General features: G+C 47.8%; 1 protein-coding gene across 1 annotated transcript in view; it reads right to left on the minus strand.

Annotated features, from left to right (window-relative positions):
- SYT5 (synaptotagmin 5) overlaps window positions 1-20,669 on the minus strand; it is a 29,763-nt gene extending 9,094 nt beyond the window's left edge. Inside the window, exons 1-3 of the mRNA XM_053361414.1 lie at window positions 20,364-20,669; window positions 1,656-1,814; window positions 354-535 (exon numbers count right to left, since the gene is read on the minus strand). Of these exons, the coding sequence (XP_053217389.1) occupies window positions 354-535; window positions 1,656-1,806 (333 nt within the window). The 5' untranslated portion in view covers window positions 1,807-1,814; window positions 20,364-20,669. The remainder of the gene's footprint in view (window positions 1-353; window positions 536-1,655; window positions 1,815-20,363) is intronic.
- Window positions 20,670-25,634: the final 4,965 nt, after the last annotated feature.

The following is a 25,634-nucleotide window of genomic DNA, read 5'->3' on the forward strand; positions in this document are numbered from 1 at the left end:
CACTGTTTACCTTCCCGCCAGAGCGGTACCTATTTATCTACTTGCACTTTGACGAGCTTTCGAACTGCTAGGTTGGCAGGAGCAGGGACCGAGGAATGGGAGCTCACCTTCTGATCAGCAAGTCCTAGGCTCTGTGGTTTAACCCACAGCACCACCCGCATCCCTCTATCACGTGCCTAATAGGCAGTGCTAAACTGATAGCAGCTTTTGTGTAGTTCCCTAGTTAAAAGTCAGTTTATATATGGATTATGGATGCCTGCATGTGTGCAAGTGTGCAAGTTCAGAAATATCTTAGGAAAGCGACGACTTCCCCTGGTGCCGTGAGAGGGAAGCAGCCACCAGCCTTGACTCACCTTGTCAATGTAGCTCTTGCCCAGTTCCTTCACCTCCTTCATGTTGATCTGGGCCTTCACTTTGTCTTTGCCTTTCTTGCCTTTCTTCTTCTTGCCACAGCATTTCTTACAGGCGCAGAAGCAGCAGCAGAGAAGCAGGAGGCCGGCCACTATGAGGATGGTGGCCAAAGCCCAGGGCGGGACTGGAGAGGAGCAGAACAGAGGGGCAGTGAAGGTGAATGAGCTTCAACAGCTTTTCTCTCTTTTTGGACGGAATATATATACGGTGCATCTTCTAAGTTCTGAAAGCATGTTAGTTAATGCAACAATCTTGATGACAGCCCAGTAAAGCAGGCCAGAATTATCATCCCCCCACCCCACCCCCATGACAGAAGGGGAAATAGTGGTTTGCCTAATTATACTGGAGGAGTTGAGATTTAATTGTGAAATCCTTTACTTCAGGGGTGAGGGAACTTTTTCAGCCTTCCCTTCTTGAGCAACTTCTGTAAGATATTCTGCTACAGTTGCTTTTGGTCCTTGAATAAAAGAATCCTAATGTTCCCTGAGCTGAAATGGAACTTACTCCCTAATAAGCATGCTTAGGATATAAGCCCAAGCTTAGTAGTGAGGCCATTTCCCTAAATCCATCTATGAGCCTTCCAAGCCCTTCCTCCACATGACAGTATCCTCACAGGCCCTTGCAAGCCTTCCTGCTTTTGTGTCACTGTCACGTTTGGGGGGACACCTCCCATTTCCCCCTTCAGGCCTAAGCTCTGGCTTCTTTCTCCAGAGTTACCTAATTCCATGGAGCTCTGCCTGAAGAAAAATCTCTTTGTCGATTATACAGCTCAAAAGGTTCCGCTGATTAGGTTAGCGAAGAATAATCAGGCACCTGGACTGTTATAATGTCATATCCACACGTGGAACGTGGAACAGATATAAAGCATCCATCTCTACGCCATGGGGCACTAATCAGGCTATGTATACTTTGCATTAAAACTGTTAGCCAATATAACATTTAGCTTCAGAGATTTGACCAATCCAAGCCCATATATTTTCAAGCAGAGCTTCACGAGGGCAGGAGGGGGTAAACAAACTGGTATTTCAGAAGTACATTCTGCAAGCTTCCTTTGCTCCACTTGTGTGGAATTAGAGGACACATACAGTCTTTGTGCGTTCTCTGTGCGAAAATTAAAACCGAACCCTCATTTTAGTGCCAAGAAATGCCAGTGTATGCGACTCAAATAGATTAGGCATTGTTTGTATCATATCTTGATGCCCTCTAAAGCCCGTTTCATCAGAAGGTGCTCAAGCTCCACCTACTTGGCAGGTCGCTCAGCTTGTTCATGAACTTGTCTTTCAAGTCAGAAAAAACATTCTCTTTGGTGGGCATTTCGGTGGCATTGAGGGACGGCTCCATCTGGGACTCTGTCACCTCCGAATCCACCTTGGCTGACCTCCGGGCTGCATTCATTGTGGAACCTGGAAGACGAGAGAAAGAGGGAGAAAAGGCTAATTTGTTAACTACTGACGATTGCTGCAGGTGTAATCAGTTAAAAACAACAACAACAACAAAACCACCCTGTACAGTTTAACACCATTGACTCCATTCGTTAAGGTAGCGTCCCTTCCTCCCTTTTCAGATCTTTTCTTTGTTTTCCCATTAAGCCTTTGACTTGTCCCTTTATACCTTATACCTAGCTGTAAACAGGTCCAAGTTCTGGAGCTCTGCAATGCATCTCTTAATAGGTCACACTGCCATCACCTAAGATTGGGATGGATGACCTTTTTCAGCCTGAGGTCCAGGTTCTCTTCTGGCAACCTCCCAAGGCCCAGTGATGGGTACAGCCAGAGGCAAAAGCAGAAAGTGCAAGAAACATCACCTTTGTACAGTGGGCTTGTTTCTACACATACATACACATTTACCCTTCCTTGCCATCCATGTAGTCAAACAAGAATCATTATCTGAGAAGGACAAAGTAATTATCAAGCCTCAAACTTAAAAAGGTACCACACCCCTGGGGTGCAGAAAGCCACATGTTCTGGAACCCCAGGGTTTCTCACAGAGTCCTGCACACACAAAGGCTCCCCATATTGCTCCAGGCATTTGCACTGTATGGATAGACAGATGGATGCAAGCTGAAGTGGGGGAATCACTCAGCACAGTCCTGTTTTTGTTGCTCATGTGTTCTCCATAACTGTGAGAAGAACATCCAAACAGAGCTAAGGTTGCTGTAAGAAATTGTGAGGTCCTATACATGACCCTTTGGTTGGCATCTAAGGCCCTTCTCTGTGTGCCACCTTCACACAAGGTCTGGAGGCTGGCAATGCAAGAACTGGCCTTTTCAGTGGTGGCTCCCCACTTGTGGAATGCTATTCCCAGAGAGATTTGCCTGTCAACACTTTTTATATATATATTTTAGGCACCATGCAAAAACTTGCCTGTTTTATCCAGGCTTTTGGCCCTTAATTGGAAAGGTTTTCAAGTATTTGTGGCCTCTTTTAGTTGCGCGGGATCTGCAAGACCTATGCTTAATTTTTTAAAAAGTTTTTATTGATTGTGTTTATTGTAATTGGTTTCAGTATTTCTTTTGCATCCTGGAAAGAAACTGGGAGCCAGCGCAGATCTTTAAGCTCTGGCAAGATGTGGCTGGCTCTACAAGTCTCTGTTAATAAGCTGGCTGCTGTATTCTGAGCTAGCTAGAGCTTCCAAATGATCTTTCAAGGCAGCCATCCAAGGCATTTGTCTTCTCTCTTGAATAAGCTTAGAGGTGTACAAGGTTATAATAACCCATTATTCATTTTTATTGTTTATTTTTCATTCATTTCCATTTCCATCCATTCATAATTAGTTCATTCATTTGCTGCTTTTCCCAGTGATTTTGAAAGTAAATTCAGTCAGTCTCCTGCTGCCTATAACTTTAGTAATGGTGTCCAGGGGAGCAGTTGCATTCATCTGTTGCAGCAAAGAGTCTTGTAGCATCTGGAAGACTGACCCATTTATTCAAGTAGAAGCTTTTATGAACGAGAGTTGCATCTGATGAAGTAGGCTGTCACTGTGAATGAAAGCTTACATCCTAATAAATATGTTCATCTTTAAGGCATCACAAGACTCTGTGCTGATTTGCTCCAGAAGAACTAAAATTACCACCCCTGTGTTACCAAACTCTTTGTTGTTTTATAACTTTGCCAAAACACAAAGGAAAACCCCCAGCTTTACTGTGAGATAAACTGAAAAGGACTGCTTTGCTCCCTTTAGCAGAGGAAAGAGAAGGGCGAGAGGAGATGAAATGAGGATGATTTACAAATACATATGGGGGATTAATACAATGATGAGATGGGGGGGGACTAGGTAAAATGAGCGCATGGATAAAACCATAAACGGTTTCGCTCATTGGCTCTCTGGTTTTCTGGATCAGTTGCCCCAGGTTTGCCTATGCAGAATTGTGTTTTGATGTGATATATTTGGGCAGGGGGTGGGTGTGAAATGCATTAGGTCATTCTGAGCTAAAGTTTCTCAGAATGCTTTTTTGGGGGGTATAATCTCTGACACACACCCTCTCCTCTTTCTCAGAGCCTTAGAAGAACAAAGCCAAAGTACTGCAGAATTTTCTCTGAATATTCTCCATGATTTATTTTGTTATATTAATGTTTTTTGGTGAGTGGATGGGTGGCTACCATCCCCAAGTACACAATGCCCTGAGCTTTGCTAGGTCCAGTGCACTGTGGAGGGTGGAAAATGGTGGCTAAATGGTTAGCACTTGCAGCAGCAGCAAAAAGAAGAAGAAGGAGATTCTTGGCATGGGTGGGGTAGAGGGGGGAGGAGAAAAGCTGTGATACTGCCATGGCTAATTGTGAGCCCCCATCCTGAAGAAACCGGGATAATTTATCCTCTCCCTATAACAAAATCACTGAAAATGTCTGTGCCCCCCCCCATTTCTCTTCCTTCAGTTTGAGAGGCCATCTGTGGCTAGCACTATGTGCAGCAGATTGTGGAAATTGACGTTATTGGTTTGTTTTTGTTCTTGTTTTCTTTATATATTTTGTGTTTTTTATATTGCAGTTTTATGTTGTGAACCACCTGGAGATCTATGGATATAGGGGTGGTATACAAATTTTAATAATAGCAATAATAATACTTTGTTTGAAAGCAGGAGCCTGGATCCTTGGGCTCTCATCCAACAGAACGGCAATGTTGGGAAACCTTAGCCTGAGGGCTGCATTCTGGGAGGCAAAATGAAATATATATATTTGTACAGTTGGCTAGCTTCTGCACCCCCCCCCATCTCTATCCTCCTGCCAGGCAAGCATGAATCCTTATCCTATCAGGACACATCCCAGCCAGGCAAAAGCACTCGCGAGGAGAGTGCAAGTGAGGGCTGGAAGGTGTGGAGGGCCAGATCTGGCTTCCCCCTCCTTGCAAAAGGCTGTAGTGTTTCTACATTGCAGAATGGGGGCGTGTTGCTTCTCCTTCCCAGTCTCCTCTCTCTCAGCTTCTCTGTCATACACACACACGCCCCTCACTCAAAAACAAAGATGCTCCCTTCTGCTGAGAGCCATCTTGCCTCAATGAGGGTTTGGCGAGGGGAAGGAAGACGCAGCTGCCGGGGCGCACGGACTCCCGCGACAGGGAAGCCGCTGATTGGACGGGGGCATCTCCCCTGACGCTTGATGGACAGAAAGGCAACAGCTTGCCGAGAAGGGAGGGAGAGAGGGGGCGGCAGCCCCTCGGGGACTTTCCTCGTAATCAGGCAGGCAAGCAGGCACGTAACGCAGGGACGCAGCGCTGGATTTCAGGACCTTGGAGAGCAGCAGCGCCCGGCGGGCATGGACGAGTGCGCTATTGATCGCCTTAGCAGAGAGCTGCCCCTCCTCCTCCCCTTTTAAGACACTCCATCTAGAGAACCCAGGCGTCCTGAGTGCAGCCATCCCTCCCACCCCCCACCCCAATCCCTGCTTTTACTACCTAGCCTTTCCAGGGGAGATCGGAGTCTGGCTCCCAGCCACTCTCCTCCCTTTTAACTCACTAGCCCTCCCGCCCCGCCTCCACAGTGCAAACCACTCAAAATGGCCTTCTCCCTAGACCCCTTTAGAGTGGTAATGATTTCCACTCTAAATAATTAAGGAGGACCGAAAAGAGCTGGGTGCGGAGGACGAGAGGGAGCCCGAGGGAGCGCCCGCCTCGGATTATCATCCCCAGCGCTTGGCCACCGTCTCTCCGCACATCAGACTGACAGGCCGTTTCTCTTGGTTGGACACTCCCGTTTATCTCCTGACAAATAGGCCGGAACGGCCTCGGGATTCGAAAGCAGCAGCCGCCACCCGAATAAATGAATAAAAGAGCACGGTTCAAGCCCAACTTGCTCCTGGAGGCAGCATTTGAACTCAAGACTCGCGGTCTGGTTTAAAAACAACATCATCAGCTTCCCTCCCCCATTCTGTATGTGGCTGAAAGGAAAACATGAAAGTGGCACGGAGAGAGCTGTGATTTGACTCTTTGATTGGGGGTTTTAAGGGCGCTGTTCTGAAAGCCACTCATGGGGAAATTTACTGGCGTGGTTATTGTGCAGAAGCTATATGTGCTTATAGTGGTTATGAGAGAGAGCTGTGAACAAGAAAGCCTGCATTTCAGACTTCAGCTCAGCCACATAAATGGTGATCTGCTGTTAGTATTGATTGCAGATGCTGCTTTCCACCATTTTAATAATAATAATAATAATAATAATAATAATAATAATAATAATAATAATAAAAAAAATAAAATACATTAAATGCTAGTCCTACTCAGAGTAGATCCTTTGAAGTTAATGAACTTGATTAACTTAGGAGTCTACTTTGAGTAGAACTGAATACAACCCATGCTGTACAATCCTGGCTTATAGGCAGGGCTTAAAGCAGTTCCTGTTTCGGATATAATGTGTATCTGGCTTGGCAAACCTCAGGCGTATTGCATAAAAATGTGGTGGAAAGAGCAGGGAAGGGGACCATGCAAACACAATGGTTATCTGTGGTCCAATAAACCATGGTTTATTTTACTCACTGAGATCCTTCCATCTGAACTGGGCTTCTTTGTGCAGGAAGAATTAACTACAGTTCAATACACATGTTTGATAGAGAGGGGTGGATATTAGGGGTTTTTTTAAGGAAAAGAAAATGGGTGCTGCATTTAACTCTCCATAGATTCAAAAAAAAAAGAAGAAGAAGAGAGAGGGTTTTAAAATGTTATTACATAAATGACACTATTTATTTTTATAAGTGAAAGGGATCCAGTTATTTAAATACGCTGTGTGGGCTTGTTCTGACTGCCATGAACAGTGATGTTCACAGTCTATCAGGCACAATTTTACTTTTAAATACTGTTTCGGTTTTGATGGAGAAACTGAACGGAAGGGAAACGGCGTCTGTGGAGCCAGAAAGACACAAAGAAATCGATGGACTGACAGATGTTCTATTTATTATTAGTCGAAAGCTCTGCGCTCTCTGCTCCTGCCCTTCCCATCTCCACCTCCTGTGTCCGCCGCGCATGACAGGCCCTGAAGTCTGTCACCCACCTGCCACACTCATTCTGCCTCCCCGCCTCTGATAGCTCACAGATGGGCTTGGCACAGCTTATGCGCTTCTCCACAGCCCAAATCCTCCAGACATTGTTTCAGAAGCAAGGATTTAACACCTTGCAGCTGCTGTGCAGAGAAAGGGATGCTTGAGTGCAGGAGATGATTCATGTCTTTACCAGGGGATGGTCTGGAGGCAAGCGATGCAGCTGCCTTGCTGTAGCTAAGCAGGTCTGGGCCTCACCTTTCCTCCATGGCAACACTGAAGCAAACGTTCTTCCAGGGAATCTCTCATCCAGGCACTGAACAGACCCAGACCTGCTAAGAAACTGCATCCTGCATCTTCTGTGCTCCCAAACTAACACCCTCCAAGCATCCTGCCATTGCAGCTACACAGGAAGGTGTCTTAAATGGAGTCAGACTATTGATCCACCCAGTTCAGTACTGTCAACTCTGACTGGCAGCAGCTGTCCAGGATTTCAGGGAGGGACCCTCTCCCAGCCCTATGTGGAGGTGCCGGGGGCTGAACCCAAACCTTCTGCATGCCAGGCAGATGCTCTACCACTGAGGCAGGGCTCTGCCCCCAAAGGATCACAGTACCTGCGGTAAATTAGGTAGGGCTGGGTGATATCTGGTTTTCAACTTCTTGATGTACCACCAGCTAAACATCACAATATACTGATATATCACAATGTCTGAACTAAGCATGGAGCTAGGTACAGTGGTAACCCCGGGTTAAGTACTTAATTCGTTCTGGAGGTCCGTTCTTAACCTGAAACTGTTCTTAACCTGAAGCACCACTTTAGTTAATGGGGCCTCCTGCTGCCGCCGTGCCGCCGGAGCCCGATTTCTGTTCTCATCCTGAAGCAAAGTTCTTAACCTGAAGCACTATTTCTGGGTTAGCGGAGTCTGTAACCTGAAGTGTCTGTAACCTGAGGTACCACTGTAGATGCACTGGCTGGCTTCACGTTTTCCCCCACATTGTGATTTCTGCATAGCGCGCGCACGCACCCCCCCCCCATGATTTGCAATATATTGCCAGCTCAGAATTATGACACTGATATCACAATATGGATTTCAAACCGGTTTGGGACGATATATCAATATATCACCCAGCTCTAGTCCTAGGTTAGAAACTCTGTTAATCTGATGCGGTACAAACAGTTCTCTAAGCAGAAACAAACATCTCTTGTGGGTCCTGCTGATCTTGGTTCCACAACACCATCTTTTCCCCATATGCATACTCATGAAGCACCAACCTCTCCTATCTGTGGCCAGGCCTCTGCTTTTTCTTTTTCTTTTTAAGAGAAACATATAAAACACAGTGGTACCTCAGGTTAAGAACTTAATTTGTTCTGGAGGTCCGTTCTTAACCTGAGGTACCACTTTAGCTAATGGGCCTCCCGCTCCCGCTGCGCCACTGGAGCACGATTTCTGTTCTCATCCTGAAGCAAAGTTCTTAACTCGAGATACTATTTCTGGGTTAGCAGAGTCTGTAACCTGAAGCGTCTGTAACCCGAAGCGTCTGTAACCCGAGGTACCACTGTAATATGATATGAGAAATGAATGTACCTCTGAGCATGTGCAGAGTGGTTTCCTTCCGCCACTGCATCCTTCTCCTCACAAACAACAGGAACTTCCTTCCCAAGCAGACAGCAGGACTTTCAAATAAATTTCTTGGGTCCATGTTAACACAAGAAGAGACTTACTGGATCAGGCCAGAGAGCCAGATGCCTGTGAGAAGCCTGAAAACAGGCCCTGGGTGCAACAGAGCCTTCTCCCCGCTTGTGATACTGCCCCCCCCATACTGTAAGTTATTTGGTCAACACCTGTAACTCGCTTCCACTCCTTCAGCCCCACTGCTCTCCCCACACCCATCTTGCTTTTCACGTGGCGGCGGCAGGGAGAGGATATAAAATGAGGCACATTAAAGAAAATGAATCTAATTTGCTTAATTTGCCACATTTATCTATTAAGCTGACTAATTGAGGAATCTCGGTCTGTGTGCGTGTGTTTTCAGATTTCCAGAACTCCTGTTTATGCAACAGTGTGTCCTGAGATCAACCCTCTTTTTCTCCCTCCCTCCCTCCCTCCTCCCCATTTCCTGGACGAATGCGCAGTGACACCCCTCTCCCCCAAGCTCCAGCGACGCCTTCCCAACCCGGGGGCCTGTTTCCAACTTGTCCCCAGATTTCCTGTCAGCTTCGGCTTCACTCCCCGTCCTCCAGTTTGCTCATCCATACTTCACAAGGCTGTCAGAAAGGAAGAGCCTTGCTGGGAGGGAGGGACTGGGGAAAAACTGGCCCCCCCTTCCTTCTAGGAGAAGTCGCTTCCTCTCTTGAGCTGATTGACTTGGGTGTGCAGGGGAGAGAATCAGATTCACAAACTAAATTCTCCCCCCTCTCAAAAGCACCTTCTCTTATTTCACGCCTGGTTTAAGTGCTGGAGTTAGCATTGTTTTTAAGGCAGGCATAACAATAAAACTCTGAGTGGGGTGGGGAAAGGATGCGATTCGCGTAGCTATGGAGGGAACTCCTTTTTCTGTGGGGGGGGGCAGGGCTCAGCGTCTACAGCAGCGATGAATAACCTTGTTCTTTCCTGTTGAGAGCCGTATTCCCTCGGGGGGAGAGGGCAATGGTCAGGGAGGGGCCACATGCCTGCATGGACAGGTTGGCAGGACCAGAAGGAAGAGTGGGCGAGGCTCCTCCTCCTTCCTCTCTCTCTCTGCCACCCTTTTCTCTCTCTTCCTCATGCCTTCTTGGTTTCTCTGTGTACCACTCCTTTCTCTCCCTCCGACACCCTTCTCTCTGTGTCAACCCTTCTCTCTCTCTCTATCACTTTTTTCCCCACCACCCCTTTCTCTCACACCCTTCTTTCTCCCTGCCCAGTAGGCTGACAGATGAGAGACTTCACTCTTGCCAGTCCTTCTTCCACCATCCCCTCCTCCTCCTCAATTTCTCTCCTTCTGGGCTCCCCTTCGCACACAAAATGAGGCTGAAGGTTTTTCCTGCAGTTAGGCTGAGGGTTACATGCAGCCCTTGACCCACAGGGCCCTCACTTTCAATCCCTAGCCTGCTCCAGTACAAACACTTTAAAGGTAAAGGTAAAGGGATCCCTGACCATTAGGTCCAGTCGTGGCTGAGTCTGGGGTTGCGGCGCTCATCTCACTTTATTGGCAGAGGGAGCCGGCGTACAGCTTCCGGGTCATGTGGCCAGCATGACTAAGCCACTTCTGGCAAACCAGAGCAGCGCACGGAAACACCGTTTACCTTCCCGCCGGAGCGGTACCTATTTATCTACTTTCACTTTGACGTGCTTTCGAACTGCTAGGTTGGCAGGAGCAGGGACCGAGCAACGGGAGCTACCCCGTTGTGGGGATTCGAACCGCCGACCTTCTGATCAGCAAGTCCTAGGCTCTGTGGTTTAACCCACAGCGCCACCCACATCCCACAAACACTTTAGCTAACCCTATTTACAAGGGACAGTTCCCATTTTCTAATCATGACCCCTATTGAAATACTGTCTCTGTAATCCCCACTTCCCCTTTTGTGGTAAGGACTTTTACCATTTGTTGCCAGGGCTAGTCACAAGAGCAGTCATGCTTTGAGATTCAGCCACCTCCTTCCCAATTAACACTAAGCAAGTCAATGAGTGTATCTCATCTCCAGAGAACGTGCATGTAAATTCCTGCACATTAACATTAAGGCTCTGAGCACTGAACAGCTTGCCATCTCACCCGCTGCAGCTTCACGCATTGTGTGTGAAGGTATCAGCAGCAGCACATTACTTGGGTATCTTCAGCAGGGATGGAGAAGAACCAGCGGTCATCTGGATGTTGTTGGCCTGTCTGTTGGCCATGATGAGTAGGGCTGATGGGAGCCTGAGTCATACAACCTCTGGAGGATCATTAGGTCCCGTCCCACCCCCTAATCATCATTGTTGCCTATGCTTGTTTTGTGACTATTTGGTTTATGAAGCCTGGCTCCTGATTCTTGTCTCAACAGCACTACTTTGAACATCTCATCCAGGAAGTTGGGAACACTGTCTTCGAACAGAGGAACAAAGCATTAAGACCTTGCTCTTAATGTTGTAAACAGCAAGGAACATAATAGCCAGAGTGGATGGCAAAGGCCCAGACTCATTTTTCCCTCTCTGCCTCTTCCCCCTCCAAGAGCAGATGTCTTACCAGATTAGCAGTTTCAGTCTCTTGCCTTGTGGGTGGCTCACACTTACTCGCATTACACGTTGTGAAGTGTCAAGGAATAGATTGGGGGGGGGGGTAAGACAGGGAAGAGCATTTCCTTGCTGAGCTGGTGGTTGTTCCAGCAAAGGCTCACCTTCTTTACACAACAGATCTTTGGACTCAGTCAGTCTCACACGGCCGGCCCAACTGTGAGACAGGGTGCACCAGCCTGTTCCTGGAGGCAGATTGTAGGGTGCCACTGAAGAAGAACAATTTATCAATTGCCTAGTAGTTCATTAGATTATCTTTCCCTCACGCTAAAAAGGTAAAGGGACCCCTGACCATCAGGTCCAGTTGTGACCGACTCTGGGGTTGCGGCACTCATCTCGCTTTATCGGCCAAGGGAGCCGGCGTACAGCTTCTAAGTCATGTGGCCAGCATGACTAAGCTGCTTCTGGCGAACCAGAGCAGCGCAAGTACTACATTTGTAATGTTTTGTAGGGTCAACCCAATCAGATGGGCAGGGTACAAATAATAAAATTATTGTTGTTGATGGTGATTAGATCAATCAGTTCAAACTACCCTGTTTCGAATAAAAATGCAACTGCATTAATTATATATATAAAATAATAATGCACAAACTTGGGGGGAAAAGCCAGCTTCTCCATTGAAGGGGATTCGTGTTCTAAGATGGCAATGGCTGTGCAACATGAGACATGATGTCTGGGTACTACGTCCAGCACTGGAAGTCGTATGACTCTAAATGCCACTTGCTCAGAATCACAAGTAGGGAGAATTGCTCAGGTCCTGCCGGTGGTCTTCCCAAAGGCCTCTGGTTGGCCATTGTGAACAGGATTTTGGACGGATTGGGCCTTTGAAGTGGGCCATCTTATGACCTTATGAGCACAGCCAGTGAAGTATGTATCTTTCCCCCTTCAGCAATATTATTTATTCACAGGTGCATTTATACAGATGTAATAAATTGCAGTTGTCTTCAGTTAATCAGCTAGAACTCAAACAACACATCCAACATCCTGTTTTTCCGCAGTGGCTAAGCAGATTCCTCCAGGAAGCAAACAAGCAGAACCCAAAGGCAACAACCTGCCCTAGCTGCTTGGCTAATCCTCGGAGGTTATATTATCCTTGAATATGGGAGCCTATTTAGCTTTGGTGGACAAACAGGGCTTTGAAGCCACCTAAACCAGGAATCACCACCAACACATGGCAATGAATTCTGTAAGCTGATTTTTCAAAATAGGATAAAGGTAAGTGAACCATGCTTGTTTTTACTAGGGTTCTTTTATATACTGCTCTTAATTTAGACCAGGGGGTCACCAACAGTTTTTAGGGCCATTATTTTTTTGAAGTACCATGGGCACAACCCATTCTGGTCACTTCTTGCTTACCATTCTTCCACCCAAAGAGACAGAAAATACACATGTGTGTACTCAGAAACACACTTCACTTTCCCAAGGGATCTGTGTAAAAGTTGAATCTGGCAGAATTCATCCGAGCCACCGTGAAAAGCACATAGAGCTGACACAGGAAGTGGGAAAGAGAACCACTCTTGCCACTTCCTCCTTCATCTTTATGTGTTTTCCAAGGGAGAAAAAGGTATCCATCCTTGTGGGAGCCAAGCAAAGGGTGCCTTGCCACTAACAGGTACCACATTGGCAACTCCTTTATTTAGGAAATCCCTGAGCAGGTTCACAAATCAGAATGTTCAGTCTACATCACAAAATCAGCCTGTTAGTTTGTCGAACTCATGGACAGGCTGTTTTGAAGGCTTATTTTGGTGACATTTTCCCTCTGGGGGCAGCAAGTAGGGCAGACACAAGGTCTCAGCATCCCAACGAAGACTGCGCCATAACTTTACAAGTAAGGCAATATTGTACAGTTGCACAGAACTCATCCAAGTGGAGACAGCAGAGAGAGTGCCATAATTACATCACAATGGCCGTGCCAGCCATTCTATTCAAAGAAATTAACACAGAGACAAACATTTCAGGCTGACTGCCAAACAACCCCCCCAAACAACTGGTAGCCAGTGGAGTAATGAGTTAGAACATGGCTGAGGCCTTTCTGCTGAGCCCTGGCCTACCACCACCTAGTGAGATGTGAGATGGGAAAGGAAAATAAGTGGCAGGAATACTCAAGATCCGTATTATAAAACAAATCAATAATTAGACCTTCTGCCTGTATGCAACAGATCAGGAGGATGGCATCCAAATGGCTGCAAATAAGCTAACGGTTCAAAATGTTCCAGGAAAGCTCTTGGAATTCAAGAACAATTTATGCAGCGTTCTATGGTGGGATCCATTCTTGGAAATTTTATTTTGTGAGCAGAGCCAAAGCTAATGAGACTGCTGGTGGTTGTTCCAGCAAAGGCTCACAGCACAGCAAGGATCCTATACAGGTCTACAAAGAAGTCATTCCTTCTGGTGATGGACTATATGGAATTGGCGGAAATGACTGGCAGAATCCGAGACCTGGGAGAAGAGTCGGTGGAAGAAGATTGGAAGAAATTTAAAGACTATCCCCAGAAACACTGTAAAATTAATGAATGTTAAAATGATGTTGGATTGAAAATAAGTGGCATTAGCAACAAAGTTAATAAGAATATGCAAAAATGAATTGATAATGGGTGAAAATATAGAGTTATAATATGTTAAGATATAGAGTTAAGATAAACGAAAGAGGGTAAGGATTTGCTGATTTGATTATTTAAATGGGAATACAAAAAGGGGAGGTGTGAGGAGGTCAAGGAAACAAGCTAATGAGTTTAAAGTAACAAAAATGTATTTGTTTTTAATTCTTTTTTATCTATTCGTTTTTTGTATTTTTCTTTTTCTTTTTTCTTTTTTATGTATCTTTTTCTTTTTATATGTCTTTTTTGTATTTTGTAAACCTATGTTTTTGTAAAATCTTAATAAAATATTTTATAAAAAACAACAACAAAGAAGTCATTCCTTCTGGGCAGAGTGGAGCTTACTTTGCAGTCTTTCTGCAGGAGGCACAGAATCCAGAGGCAGATTTAGTACAGTGTGAGCTGTTCCATCGCACCTAGCGCTGAGCCTAGTGGACGGCACAGGGCATCACAATTATGGCGGAGTGATTTGAGCAGCACAGAAGGTGAGAGGTGGGAGGACACTGAATTGTGGCCACTGAAATTTGAAGGACCAGAGTTTGCCCCTGCTGAATCTCACCCCTGCCTGAAATCTGCACCCCAGGCTTGGTCAGCAGGCATCTTGCTGAAGCTAAGGAGCTCTGGATCTTGTAAGTGCCTGCTTAGGCATTTATCCAGGCAAAGACATCCATGCTGCTTTCAGTTTCATCATGAAAGAGAGATGGAATATAAGATGGGATGGGATGGAAACATATCCTGGAAAACGCAGAAGGTTCCAATGGACGGTCATGATTTTTGAGGGACGGATTCAGGAACATAACAAAACTTTGCGTTTGCATTCAAAGTGGATTAAAGCATCCTGTTGTTGTCCCAGTGAGACAGATCCAATTATAAGTCAACAATGGACCTTTTGCAATTTGGAAAGCGATGCGGAAATGCATTGAAATGTGTGGGGTGGGTGAATCACCAATGAGAAAGATGTGTAAAATCAGGAGGAATGCAGGATGGAGGTTCACAGTTGCATCATGACAGCCCTGTAAACAGATCTGAACAAATGCTCCACAAAGACTGGACGGAGCCACAGCCTAAGCTTTGTGGAAGCAAATCAGGATGAGTGCTCAGTAATAAATAGGTCACCTGGAGGAGCCCAGAGTTCCTGTCGACTAAATTGAGCCTGCAGGAACATTCTGGAGCTCCAGCTATGAAGGGATAGGTAGGCTGACTTCAAACTATTTTCTTGTGATAGTAAAACCAGTGCTTTGAACTCCCTGGCTCATAACTCAACGTCTCACAGGGCAATCCTCTCTTTGTCTGCTCAGAAGGAAGTCCCGTTGACTTGAATGCAGGCATGCCAACTATAGAGGGTGTTAGCCGCCTCAATATTAATTAGCAGGACTCCCCCCCCCAATATTGAGGGGGTGGAGGAGACCAAAATGCCCAGCTGAGTGTGGTGTAGCATCAAAGGCAGGTTTCTCCTAAGAACATGAGAGGAGGTGCCGCCACTATTGAAGCCGCGCAGCACTGGGCAAGGCCTCCTCCCGACGACACACACACATGCCGTGCCACTGGGGCCCCCAATCTTTGACCCAAGACAGTGCCTCTGCTCCAACGGGCTCTGGTCCCAAATAAGTGTTCATAAGGTTGCTCTGTGAGTCACCGAGCTGCTTTAGGAGTTTCTAGCAACTTCCCAAGGGGTAGCAGCCTTCTTGCAGCAAAAACAGGAGAACAAGGTGAGCTTATGTCACAATAATATGTCCCATCTCTGCTGTACAGTGTGGTGTAGTGGTTAAGAGCAGTAGTCTCGTAATCTGGGGAACCGGGTTCGTGTCCCCGCTCCTCCACATGCAGCTGCTGGGGGACCTTGGGCTAGCACACTTCTCTGAAGTCTCTCAGCCCCACTCACCTCACAGAGTGTTTGTTGTGAGGGAGGAAGGGAAAGGAGAATGTTAGCTGCTTTGAGACTCCTTTGGGTAGAGATAAAGCAGGATATCAAATCCAAACTCTTCTTCTCTTCTTCTTTACATTCAAAGCAGTATCGTATCACTTAAAACGGTCATATGGCTTCCCCCAAAGAATCCTGGGAACTGTAGTTTGTTAAGGGTTGCTGAGAGTTCTTAGGATACTCCTATTCTCCTCACAGAGCTACCGTTCACAAAGCGATCTGTCAATTCTTCTCGGCACCCTTCACAAACTACAGTCCCCAGGGTTCAGTTTCTTGGGGGAAGGGGAGCCACTGATGTTTAAAGAGGAATCACGGTGCTTCAAATCTATCATGCCAGAGAGGCCTAAGTTTGCCAGTCTCTAAGGCAGGGGTGGAGAACCTTCCAGATGTTCTTGGACTACAACTTCCATCAGTCATGACCACTGACCATGCTGCCTTGGACTGATGGGAGCTGGAGTCTAGCACCATTTGGAGGGGAACAGGTTTTTCCATTCCTGCTTTAAGGCACCACATGCCTCTGATGATTTTAAGTGTTTGTGTTCAAAGTGTGTGTGTGTGTTTGTGTGACAGAGAGAGAGAGAGAGAGAGAGAGAGAGAGAGAGACAGACAGACTATACCACTATACGTAATACATATGATTAGGTTGGGAACATGATTAAATATGTAATCTCAAAAGATGTCCAGCTTGAGAATAACAGCATTGTTGGTCACTAAGCTCTTTCCAGTTAACCCTCAGCCCATCCCCCCCACTCCCTGCATCACAAAACGACACTGGAGGTGTGTTTAACTCTCTTTCCAGCTCTAACTTGCTCCCTCACCTCTCAGAAGACTCAAGAGACCTGGCTTCCTCCCAAACCTCTCACCCGCTGGATTTCTTTATGTATTTTAAATCAAGGGATTCTGGGACATCACCAGAGGCCTTCCTTTGAATCCCAGGTGCAATGTATCTGGCTGTTTGTTTACTGGCAAGACACTGGGGGGGGGAGCACTCTGCACATGGCTTGGAATGCTCTTTCTTGCCACTCCAACCTTGCTAGGCACTGAAAGCGGGTTCTGGCCAGTTGTCCACTACAAAGTCCAGATCAATTGCCTCAGGAGGTACTGGACTGGTGGCATGAGCTTAAAGTCCTAAAAGCTGGCTCAAATTAAGCCCAATAAAACCAACCGGATCCTTCCAGTCTTCCAGAGGAATCAGGACAGTGGTGGCCCCTGCACTTTGGGAGTGGCAGGGTAGAAGGCAGGAGGCCCAAACAGTAGGTGGAGCTAGAGAGCCAATGAGAGGCAGGACCAACCAAGTCTAGATTTGTGTCCCCCTCTCTCCTGCTGACTTCTCTTCCTAAGGAAGTGGTGGAAGCTGACAGCCAGCTCCTGTCCGCCCCCCTTTAAGTAAGAAGGCAGGCAGGTGGAGACTGACTGAGGGCAAACAGGTTGGTGGGCAATGCCCCATTTGTCCTAATAGAGCAGCTTCCACTGAATTAGGAAGCTGAGTGCCCCTCTTCACCTCACCTGCTCTAATTCACTCCTGTTGGAGCTGGTTTCAGGGGCTCCCTCCTCAGATTTTACTGCAAGCTCTGAGCTCAAAGAAAACCATTGCACAGTGGAGACCTGCTGAGAGTCCAAGCAGAGACTCCAAGGAAAGAATGAGAGAGAGAGAGAGTCGCCAAAGGGGCAGAGATGCAGTTTCATTCATGCACACACACAATGTACCGTATTTTCTGTGTATAAGACACCCCCATGTATAAGACTCCAAATTAAGAAAACACGCCTCAGCACTACCCATGTATAAGGCGAGCCCCAATTTTAAACCTATTTTTTTGGTTAAAAAAACTAATCTTATACATGGGAAAATACGGTAAATGCCTGGCTGAGGACTGGGGTGGCTGGCTTGGTGATGTCGGAGCATTCACAGCAACTCTCTCCATCTCCTTAGGAAAACTATGGCAACCAAATGCAAGCCTCCTCTTGGAGCCATCTGCAGGGACACACACGCACACCAAGCGCAACACACCCTTTGCACAAGCAAGGCCTGCATCCTTCCCTTCCACCTCCTTCCAAGAGTAGAGCATGCACAGAGTGCTTAAGTGTGAAAAGAAAGAGGTGTGGTGAGGGCTTCTCCCATCTTTTCAGAAGCTGCATGTCACAAATCTAGGAGCCCTTGGCTCACAGCCCTACGGGAATAGAAGCATGCTGAAATGTTATCCATGTTAATGGGTCAGACGGTTAATAATTTTTGAAGCACTGCGTGGCCTTAAAGCTTAGCTTTGCCATGGCAGAATGTTCCCATTTTACAGATGAGGGACTAAGTGACTTGTCCAAAGACTCAATAGCTGGTTCCCTGCCTCCCTATTTTCTACCCATTGTGTATTCCAGTTTTCACACCCAAAAATGAAGTCCTGACTGCAGCTGCTGTCCTCAAAAGGGACGGGAGGGACGATAGCCCAACCCTCGGTTAAAAGGCTCTCCAAATCTTTCTCTGCCTGAGAGGCTTTATCTCAATGCCTGGAAGAGCTCTGTCTGCTTAATTTCTGCATATCATGCTATCAAAGAACCAAGCCAGTTGTTTCGCTTGTTTCAAAGCAGCAATCCTAACGGGCGTGAGGTTTGTTGTATTGTGTTGCCTTCTTTTTGATGGTTGGATTTCTGTGCTTCTAACAGTTGAACCACAGACACAATGTTAATGCGTGGCCCCCACACCCAGCTAACATAAGGTTGCAATGAGGAGAAAGCTTCACCTGTTGAATTCCTTGCCTGTCAAAGAGGGGTTAAACAGCCCTGCCATGAACAAAGGTGAGAAGCCAAAGCAGACATTGAAATTTAGCACTCCTTTCTTCGAAGAATTTATTTCCCTTGCTAATTACAGGTTGGGCGGGCGAGCGGGGGGGGGGGGTTGATTGGTACTCAACAGCTACTCTGGCAACATGTTTCCAATTAATCCTGGTGAGCCCAAATCGAAATTAATCCCTTTTAATCACTGTCACTGAGCTGGGCTAACAGCAGTCGGTAGAACATGATACTCTTAATCTCTGGGTCGTGGGTTCGAGCCCCACGTTGGGCAAAAGATTCCTGCATTGCAGGGGGTTGGACTAGATGACCCTCGGGGTCCCTTCCAACTCTACCATTCTATGATACAGTGTGATATTGGCCTTCCCCGTACAGTGAATGCATGTGTATGGGTAGGAGAGGGAGAAGATGGCAAAGCAGGAGATTTAGTGTTTCTTAACAGGGGCCGATCCTGCCTGGACACCCTGAAACGCCCTCTCCACCCTCAGCCAGTCTAGCATAGTGGTTAGGGTGCCAGAGTGCCTTGGGGATGCCTGGGTTTAAATCTCTGCGTTTAGCCATGGATTTAGCTGGCTCCATCCTAAACCTACCTGACGAGGTAGATCCCAGCATAAATTAAGGAGGAAGCCACAATGGACAACACTTCGAGATCTTTGGAGAAAGAATGGAAGACTAATGCCCGCCTGCCCCCACTTGCCTCAATTCACTCAGAGATGAGATGCTCTCTTAACGTGCTCAGAAGCACTCTTAGCATTACTTCCTATGCTACAAAGCCAAGGCCTATTACTGAGAGGAGGGCTTAGCCTGCCCTGACGCGTGTCGAGCTGGACGACGCCTCCGTTCACCTCCGCGAGCTGTGTTAAAGTTCCGCCCCGCCCTGGAGACAACAGACCGCAGCTTGCCTCGCCGTGAATTGTAGATGGTACTATAGCAACTCCCATCGGCTCAGACGCCAGACTGAGGACGTTATTGCCAAACGAGCCTCTTTCGCCTCCTGCCTTCCCGGAGGATAGCCGGGCCACCGGGGATCCCAAATCCTGCCCCCTACCCAGGCTCCCTGTCGAAGTCTATCTCCCCAAGGAGAGGGCAGTTGGATGAGTCTCGCTTTCCTCAAACAGTGGCTGTTTCCTTTAAAAGCACCCTCCCTCTCTCCAGCCAAGCAATCCACACACCTCCCTTCCATCTCCTGCACGGTTGGGGGTCGGGAGACCCACATCTTTCCCTCGACACGCACCCTCCCTCTCACATCCCTGTCAGGGGTTGCTGGCTTCCTGTGCGCTCAAGCCTTATAGATGGAGTTCACTTATTTAGATGGGTTTAAAAGGGGTGGGGTGCCATATTTACAGCCATGCGAGTGCGTGTGTTGGAGGGGGGTGGGGGTCGACTGGCCATGCTCCATTGAGCTGCCGTGGGAAGGTGGCGGAGGATGCCATGATTCTTTTAAGTTCGTACTCAGCACTCAGTTCTTCAAAATCACGATTGCGCTTTCTGTTGACCATGTCTCCACCCGCTCACCCTTTTCGATGCCAAGCGGGTCTTGCCTGGGCACTAACGCCCCCCTGGGCCTCAGTCTCCACCTGGCATCGCTTGGGTAGGAAAAACAAGCGAGCGTCCTCCTCTGCTACCACCTCCCACCTGGTTCCATCCCTGTGCAAAGCTCACCGGTCACGTCTCCCTGGACACAGGTAAGCCACCTGTCTTTGTCCCACAAGCTCCGGGGAAAGCGGCCCCCTTCCGGGGGAAGGGGTCCCCCCCCTCTGTTCTCAAAAGCCCATCCTGCCCATCCCATCCTCTCTCCTTGATGGCTAGAGAGAGAAAGATATATCCTCTCAGGCAAAAGGAAGAAAGAGAAATTCAGCACAACTCGTAATCTCTTGGGTGCGGAGCCTCCCTCTCTCGCACAGCACTTCTGGCTAGAAAACCGAAGTCCCAAAGGGACGCATCTTACCCTTTTCTCTTCCCGCTTTCTCGGCAGAAGAAGTGAGGTTTGCTGGGCAGATCAAAGGCAAAGATCGGACGGAGGCAAATCAAAACAGTTCTTTTGAAAAGGAGCAGCGCGAGAGAGGAAGAGCGCAGGCTGGTAGCGTTTTGTGCTTGTGTGTTTGGGGAGAGCGAGCGTGAGAGCGCAAAGGAGCTGTCCGCTTTCCGTGGTGCTGAAACGTTGCTGGCTGCGGGGTGGGGCCGGGAAGGAAGAGGTGGGGTTAACTAGAAAAGTGAAGAAAGGAGGGGTCGAGGGGTGTGTGTGTGTGTGTGTGTGTGGCGGGGTGCGTGGGGGGCGGGGCGGAGAAGAGATCTTCGAAATGGCGAATTGAAAACAAAGCCAGATCAGTTCTTAGAAGCGTTCAGGTGTTTGTGGGTCTAACGCCAGAGGGAATATTTTGAAAGTGATGGTAGGAAGATGGCGGGGGCGGAACTAGCGTTAGCAGGTGGAGACCCACCCCCACTGTTTAGGTCTTTGTGAGAAAAGGGCCGAGCCGGAGAGAGCTGTCAGTCTGCCATGGGGGGGGGGGGAAGCAAACCCAGAGATTTATAGATATAGCCATATTATTCCCCCAAACTTCAACCAGTTTCAAACAAGTGAAAATATGGCTTCCTCCTTCCACTTTGCGCCGCCCTCCAACAAACGCAACAGGGACCTGCTTTAAAATCCACTGGATACTCTCCTAAACACACAGATCCTTGCGAGGAACTTGCAAGCGATTTAAGTTGCAGGAGGTGCAGATACGGCCACTATACGGTCCGTATGCGAGAGGTGTGTTTGTGTGCATCTCGGCATGTGGGGAGGGCCCTAGTTCGATGCGAGAGCATCTGCCTTGCATGCAGAAGGTCTCGGGTTCAAGGTAGGGCTGGGGAAAACTCCCTGCCTGAAACCCGGCAGAGCCGCTGCAAGTCACTGTGACGAATACTCCCGCTGGATGAACCAGTGGATCTCAGTATAAGGCAGTTTTCCTATGTGTGCATGAGACAGAGAGCTATAAGATCGCCTATAAGCCACCCTTTACCCACCATGCCATAGCAACCACCAGGTAGGTTAAAAAGACAGGCTAGTTGGGGAAGGGGGTCGGTCTATGCCCACCCCCTTCACCAAATGGTGCAGAGATTTTGAGCTGCTAAACACTGCACGGCGAAAGTCACCTCTTCGGGGAAGATTCAGCAACACCCAGAGGGTGATCGTGTGGTGATCGCCTCTGGAAATTGTTGATATTGTACGCTGGAATCTAATCTGTGGAGCCAGGGGAAGGTTAGGATTCTGTTTGGGACGCATCAGATACACAGGTGAATTAATGTCCGGTGAAATAATGTCCGGAGAATTGTGAATTAATGTCAGTTAACGAGGATGTGTATGTGTGTGTAGAAAGAGAAGTATTGAGGTGCGTGTGTGTTGTAGAATGATGGGCTTATGGTGGGGGTCAGTGTTGCGGGTGCGCGGAGCTCTCGGCAAAGTGAAGAGGTTTGTCATTCACATCTGCGAGGGAGAAAGGAGCATATTTCTTAATGTGATTATAGCACAGAAAAGGACCTTACGAGAGCTGGTTGGGAAAGACAGGAGGAGACGGAGAGGAAGGACGGCGTTGCTCTTGGCGACAGAAGGAGGGGCGCGCCGCTTGTATGAAGGAGAGGAAGATGGAAGAGGCGTGTGCATGGTTTGGAGGGTGGACACAGTGTGGGAGGTTGTGTGAGATTGTGTGCGTGAGAGAGGAGAGACATGAGTGCCCTCCTGTGGAGAGAGCGAGTTCTGCTACTTACCGTGCCACCAGCGCGACGCGCGCGCGTCCCTGGTGGCCAAGAGTCCCCTGCTGGGAAGCAGCCACCAGACTCTGTGCGCTCTGGGGGAATCCAAAGCGAGGACGCCTCCAAGCTTCTAGGCTGCCAGGTAATCACTCTCCGTCTGGATCCCCGCACCGAAAACCCATCTGCACATTCCCCCTGTCCCTCCTGCAAGGCATCCTCGGATCCTTCACGCTTGAAGCAAGGTTTTCCTTTCGGGAGGTCTTGCCACACCATTTACCTCTGCGAAAGCTTCAGGGCAAACGTCCTGGATCATTTCCAATCAGTGAACACCCCATAGCTTCATTCTAAAAACATGCAACTTTTCATACCACAAATGTGTTGCAGTTCATTTTATATCCCACTTTTGTTTGTGTGTCTGTCTCTCTCTGTGTGTGTGTGTGTGTGTGTGTGTGCACGTGTATGTGTATATATATATATATATATATATATATATAGAGAGAGAGAGAGAGAGAGAGAGAGAGAGAGAGAGAGAGATGCCATCATGGTAAAATTGGGGAAGCATTGCAGAAGAAATGTTTCCCCAATGCTAACAAAGCAGAATAGTGTGTGGATGGTCCAGAGTCAATCCACCACTAAGGCGCAGTTATTGTGTCAAAGACATTTTGGTATATAAACAGTATACATTAAAAAAACAAAAGTATAATGTTGCAGAGTACAACCACAAAAACCACACCACCACACCAGTGTAGAGGGGCCTAGTGTCTCATTCTCCTCCTAAAGAATTCAGGATTCATGCTTCCAGCACCCCCCTCTCCTATCTAAGAATCCTGACTTCCAGCACCTTCTGGGGCCTAATTGCATCTATGAGTTCTAACCCTCACCACCACTCTAAGTTCTCACCCTCAGCACCCCAAGTCATCAGGGTCCCTAGACCTCACCCTCCATCCCAAAGGAACTCAGCATCCTTGGCCGGGCACCACCGCACTTCATCCAGCAACCATCCTAGAGAGAGCCCCTTGGACACCTGGTTGGCTCCTCCCCATATCCCTTTAGCCATGCTACAGCCCAGAGTCAGATGTGGTCGTTTGCAAGAGCCATGACCTGATGTGTAAAAAATAAAATAAAAAAAATAGTGAGGAAAGATCTGACAGCACCATGGCAACATTTGGGAGCTGACACTTAGGTTGCCTCAGCAACCAAATAATTCTCTGTCCTTTCCATGAAAGGGGAGGGGGATGATTCAACCAATTTATCTTTCGGTAAGAGAGATGTTTTTAAAATGCCCACAGTCTAACTGGGTGAAGAGGGGCTTTAGGAGATTCCCCAGGTACCTCAGTCCCTGCAGCGTGGGGGGGGGGCAGAGAGCAGGGAGAGGAGTGTTTGGGGAGAGAAATGAAGACCAGCTTTCTGTATACATCAAGCACCTGGGCTTGCTGGCAGCATGGGAAATTATGTTTTCACTGCTTCTCGCGCAACCCACTGAAAGTAAGTAATTCATGCCCCAGCCGTCATTGACTCACATGCTGCCTAATGTGTTTGTTTAAACTCTGTAACTTGTTGTGTCTTAATATATGCGGGAAGGGTAACGGTGCTAGTCTGCTGCAGCACAAAACAGCTATCTATGTGCACACAAACACACACACATAAACACACACAAATGTACCAGCATGTTTTCTATTTTAGAGCTGTGTCATCTAATGTGTTAGATTAATAAAAATATTATAATAGACTAAAACAGATTCGCTGGTTAATTGGATTGCATGTGATTTTTTTAAAAAATAAAATCAATGAAGAAGAAGAAGAAGAGTTTGGATTTGATATCCCGCTTTATCACTACCCAAAGGAGTCTCAAAGTGGCTAACAATCTCCTTTCCCTTCCTGCCCCACAACAAACACTCTGTGAGGTGAGTGGGGCTGGGAGACTTCAGAGAAGTGTGACTGGCCCAAGGTCACCCAGCAGCTGCATGTGGAGGAGCGGAGACGCGAACCCGGTTCACCAGATTACAAGTCCACCGCTCTTAACCACTACACCACACTGGCATAACAGGAATAGTAGGTGGAAGTCATTGTTTCAGAACAGGAGTGGGAACCCTTAGCCCACCTGGCCTGAAAGGGGATCCAGATTTGTCCCTGGGGCTATTTTCCCCAAACTGCAATTGCTTGCCCACCATCTTGTGGCAGTTCAAGGTTCCTTTCTGTGCCGGCTGGGGGGCTGCTTGCTTTGGACGCAGCTGTTTGTTGCCTACAGGGAAAAGGCACATGCAGTCGAAGCAGCAGGACTTAACCCTAGCTCTCTCTCATTGCTTGACAGTTGATGATCGAGGTGGGAGATTAAATCCGGCTCAGTTTGGCTGTGTGCGCCTGTTCCCTGCAGGCAACAAAGAGTTGCAGTCGAAGCAAGCAGCTCCAATCAATGAATCAATCAATAATAAAAAGACATCGACTGAGCAAAGGATATCTACGACTTCTCCTTCACCTAGCCCTGCCTGTAAAATGTAGCCTCCTTTCCCTTATTTCCCCACATGGGAAGGGGAAAAAAGAAGTGCTTTGCCAGCCCTATGCTCAGCATTTCCCATAGCACCAACCATAGGGCTGGCAATGCCCCTTGTGCTGGCAATGCCCCTACCTAGCTGGCTGTTGGGTGCCTGGGAACCCTGTGCAATGAATTTTGACAGGTGGGCATCATGGCCCGCCTATCCATCACGCAACGTCATGCCGGTTGCACCTGTCTGCCTAAGCTGGCCCAAGGGATGGGACCTGAGAATGATCTGCCCCCCAGGACCAAAAAGGTTCTCCATCCGTTTTAGGATAAGAGCTGCCCTTTCTCTCTCACATTCACAAAGGTAGTCTTTATCTATGGGGAGCAGCCCAGCAGAACTGGGCTTCTAGCTTGGTGGTACCCACCCTTTGGAAGTCCCTCCCATGATGCACCAGGCAGGCACGCTGCCCCTATTGCCCTTTTGGCACCTGTTGAAGGCCTTCCTTTCCCAACAAGCCTTTTACAGCCCTTCCCTTGTAATGATGGAGAGATAGAGACCACAGACCATGTCCTTTTATGATTCCCCATCGCCAAAGAATTGATGCTTTTGAATTATGGTGCTGGAGGAGACTCTTGAGAGTCCCATGGACTGCAAGAAGATCAGACCTATCCATTCTGAAGGAAATCAGCCCTGAGCTGGAAGGACAGGTCCTGAAGCTGAGGCTCCAATACTTTGGCCACCTCTTGAGAAGAGAAGACTCTCTGTAAAAGACCATGATGTTGGGAAAGATGGAGGGCACAAGGAGAAGGGGACGACAGAGGATGAGATGGTTGGACAGTGTTCTCGAAGCTACCAGCAGGAGTTTGACCAAACTGCGGGAGGCAGTGGAAGTCAGGAGTGCCTGGCGTGCTCTGGTCCATGGGGTCACAAAGAGTCGGACACAACTAAACGACTAAACAACAACAAAAATTACCAAGATGCTCGTACAAAACCATTGCCCCATTTCT

This window comes from Podarcis raffonei, chromosome 13, assembly GCF_027172205.1.
Source record: "Podarcis raffonei isolate rPodRaf1 chromosome 13, rPodRaf1.pri, whole genome shotgun sequence".
NCBI lineage: Eukaryota > Metazoa > Chordata > Lepidosauria > Squamata > Lacertidae > Podarcis > Podarcis raffonei.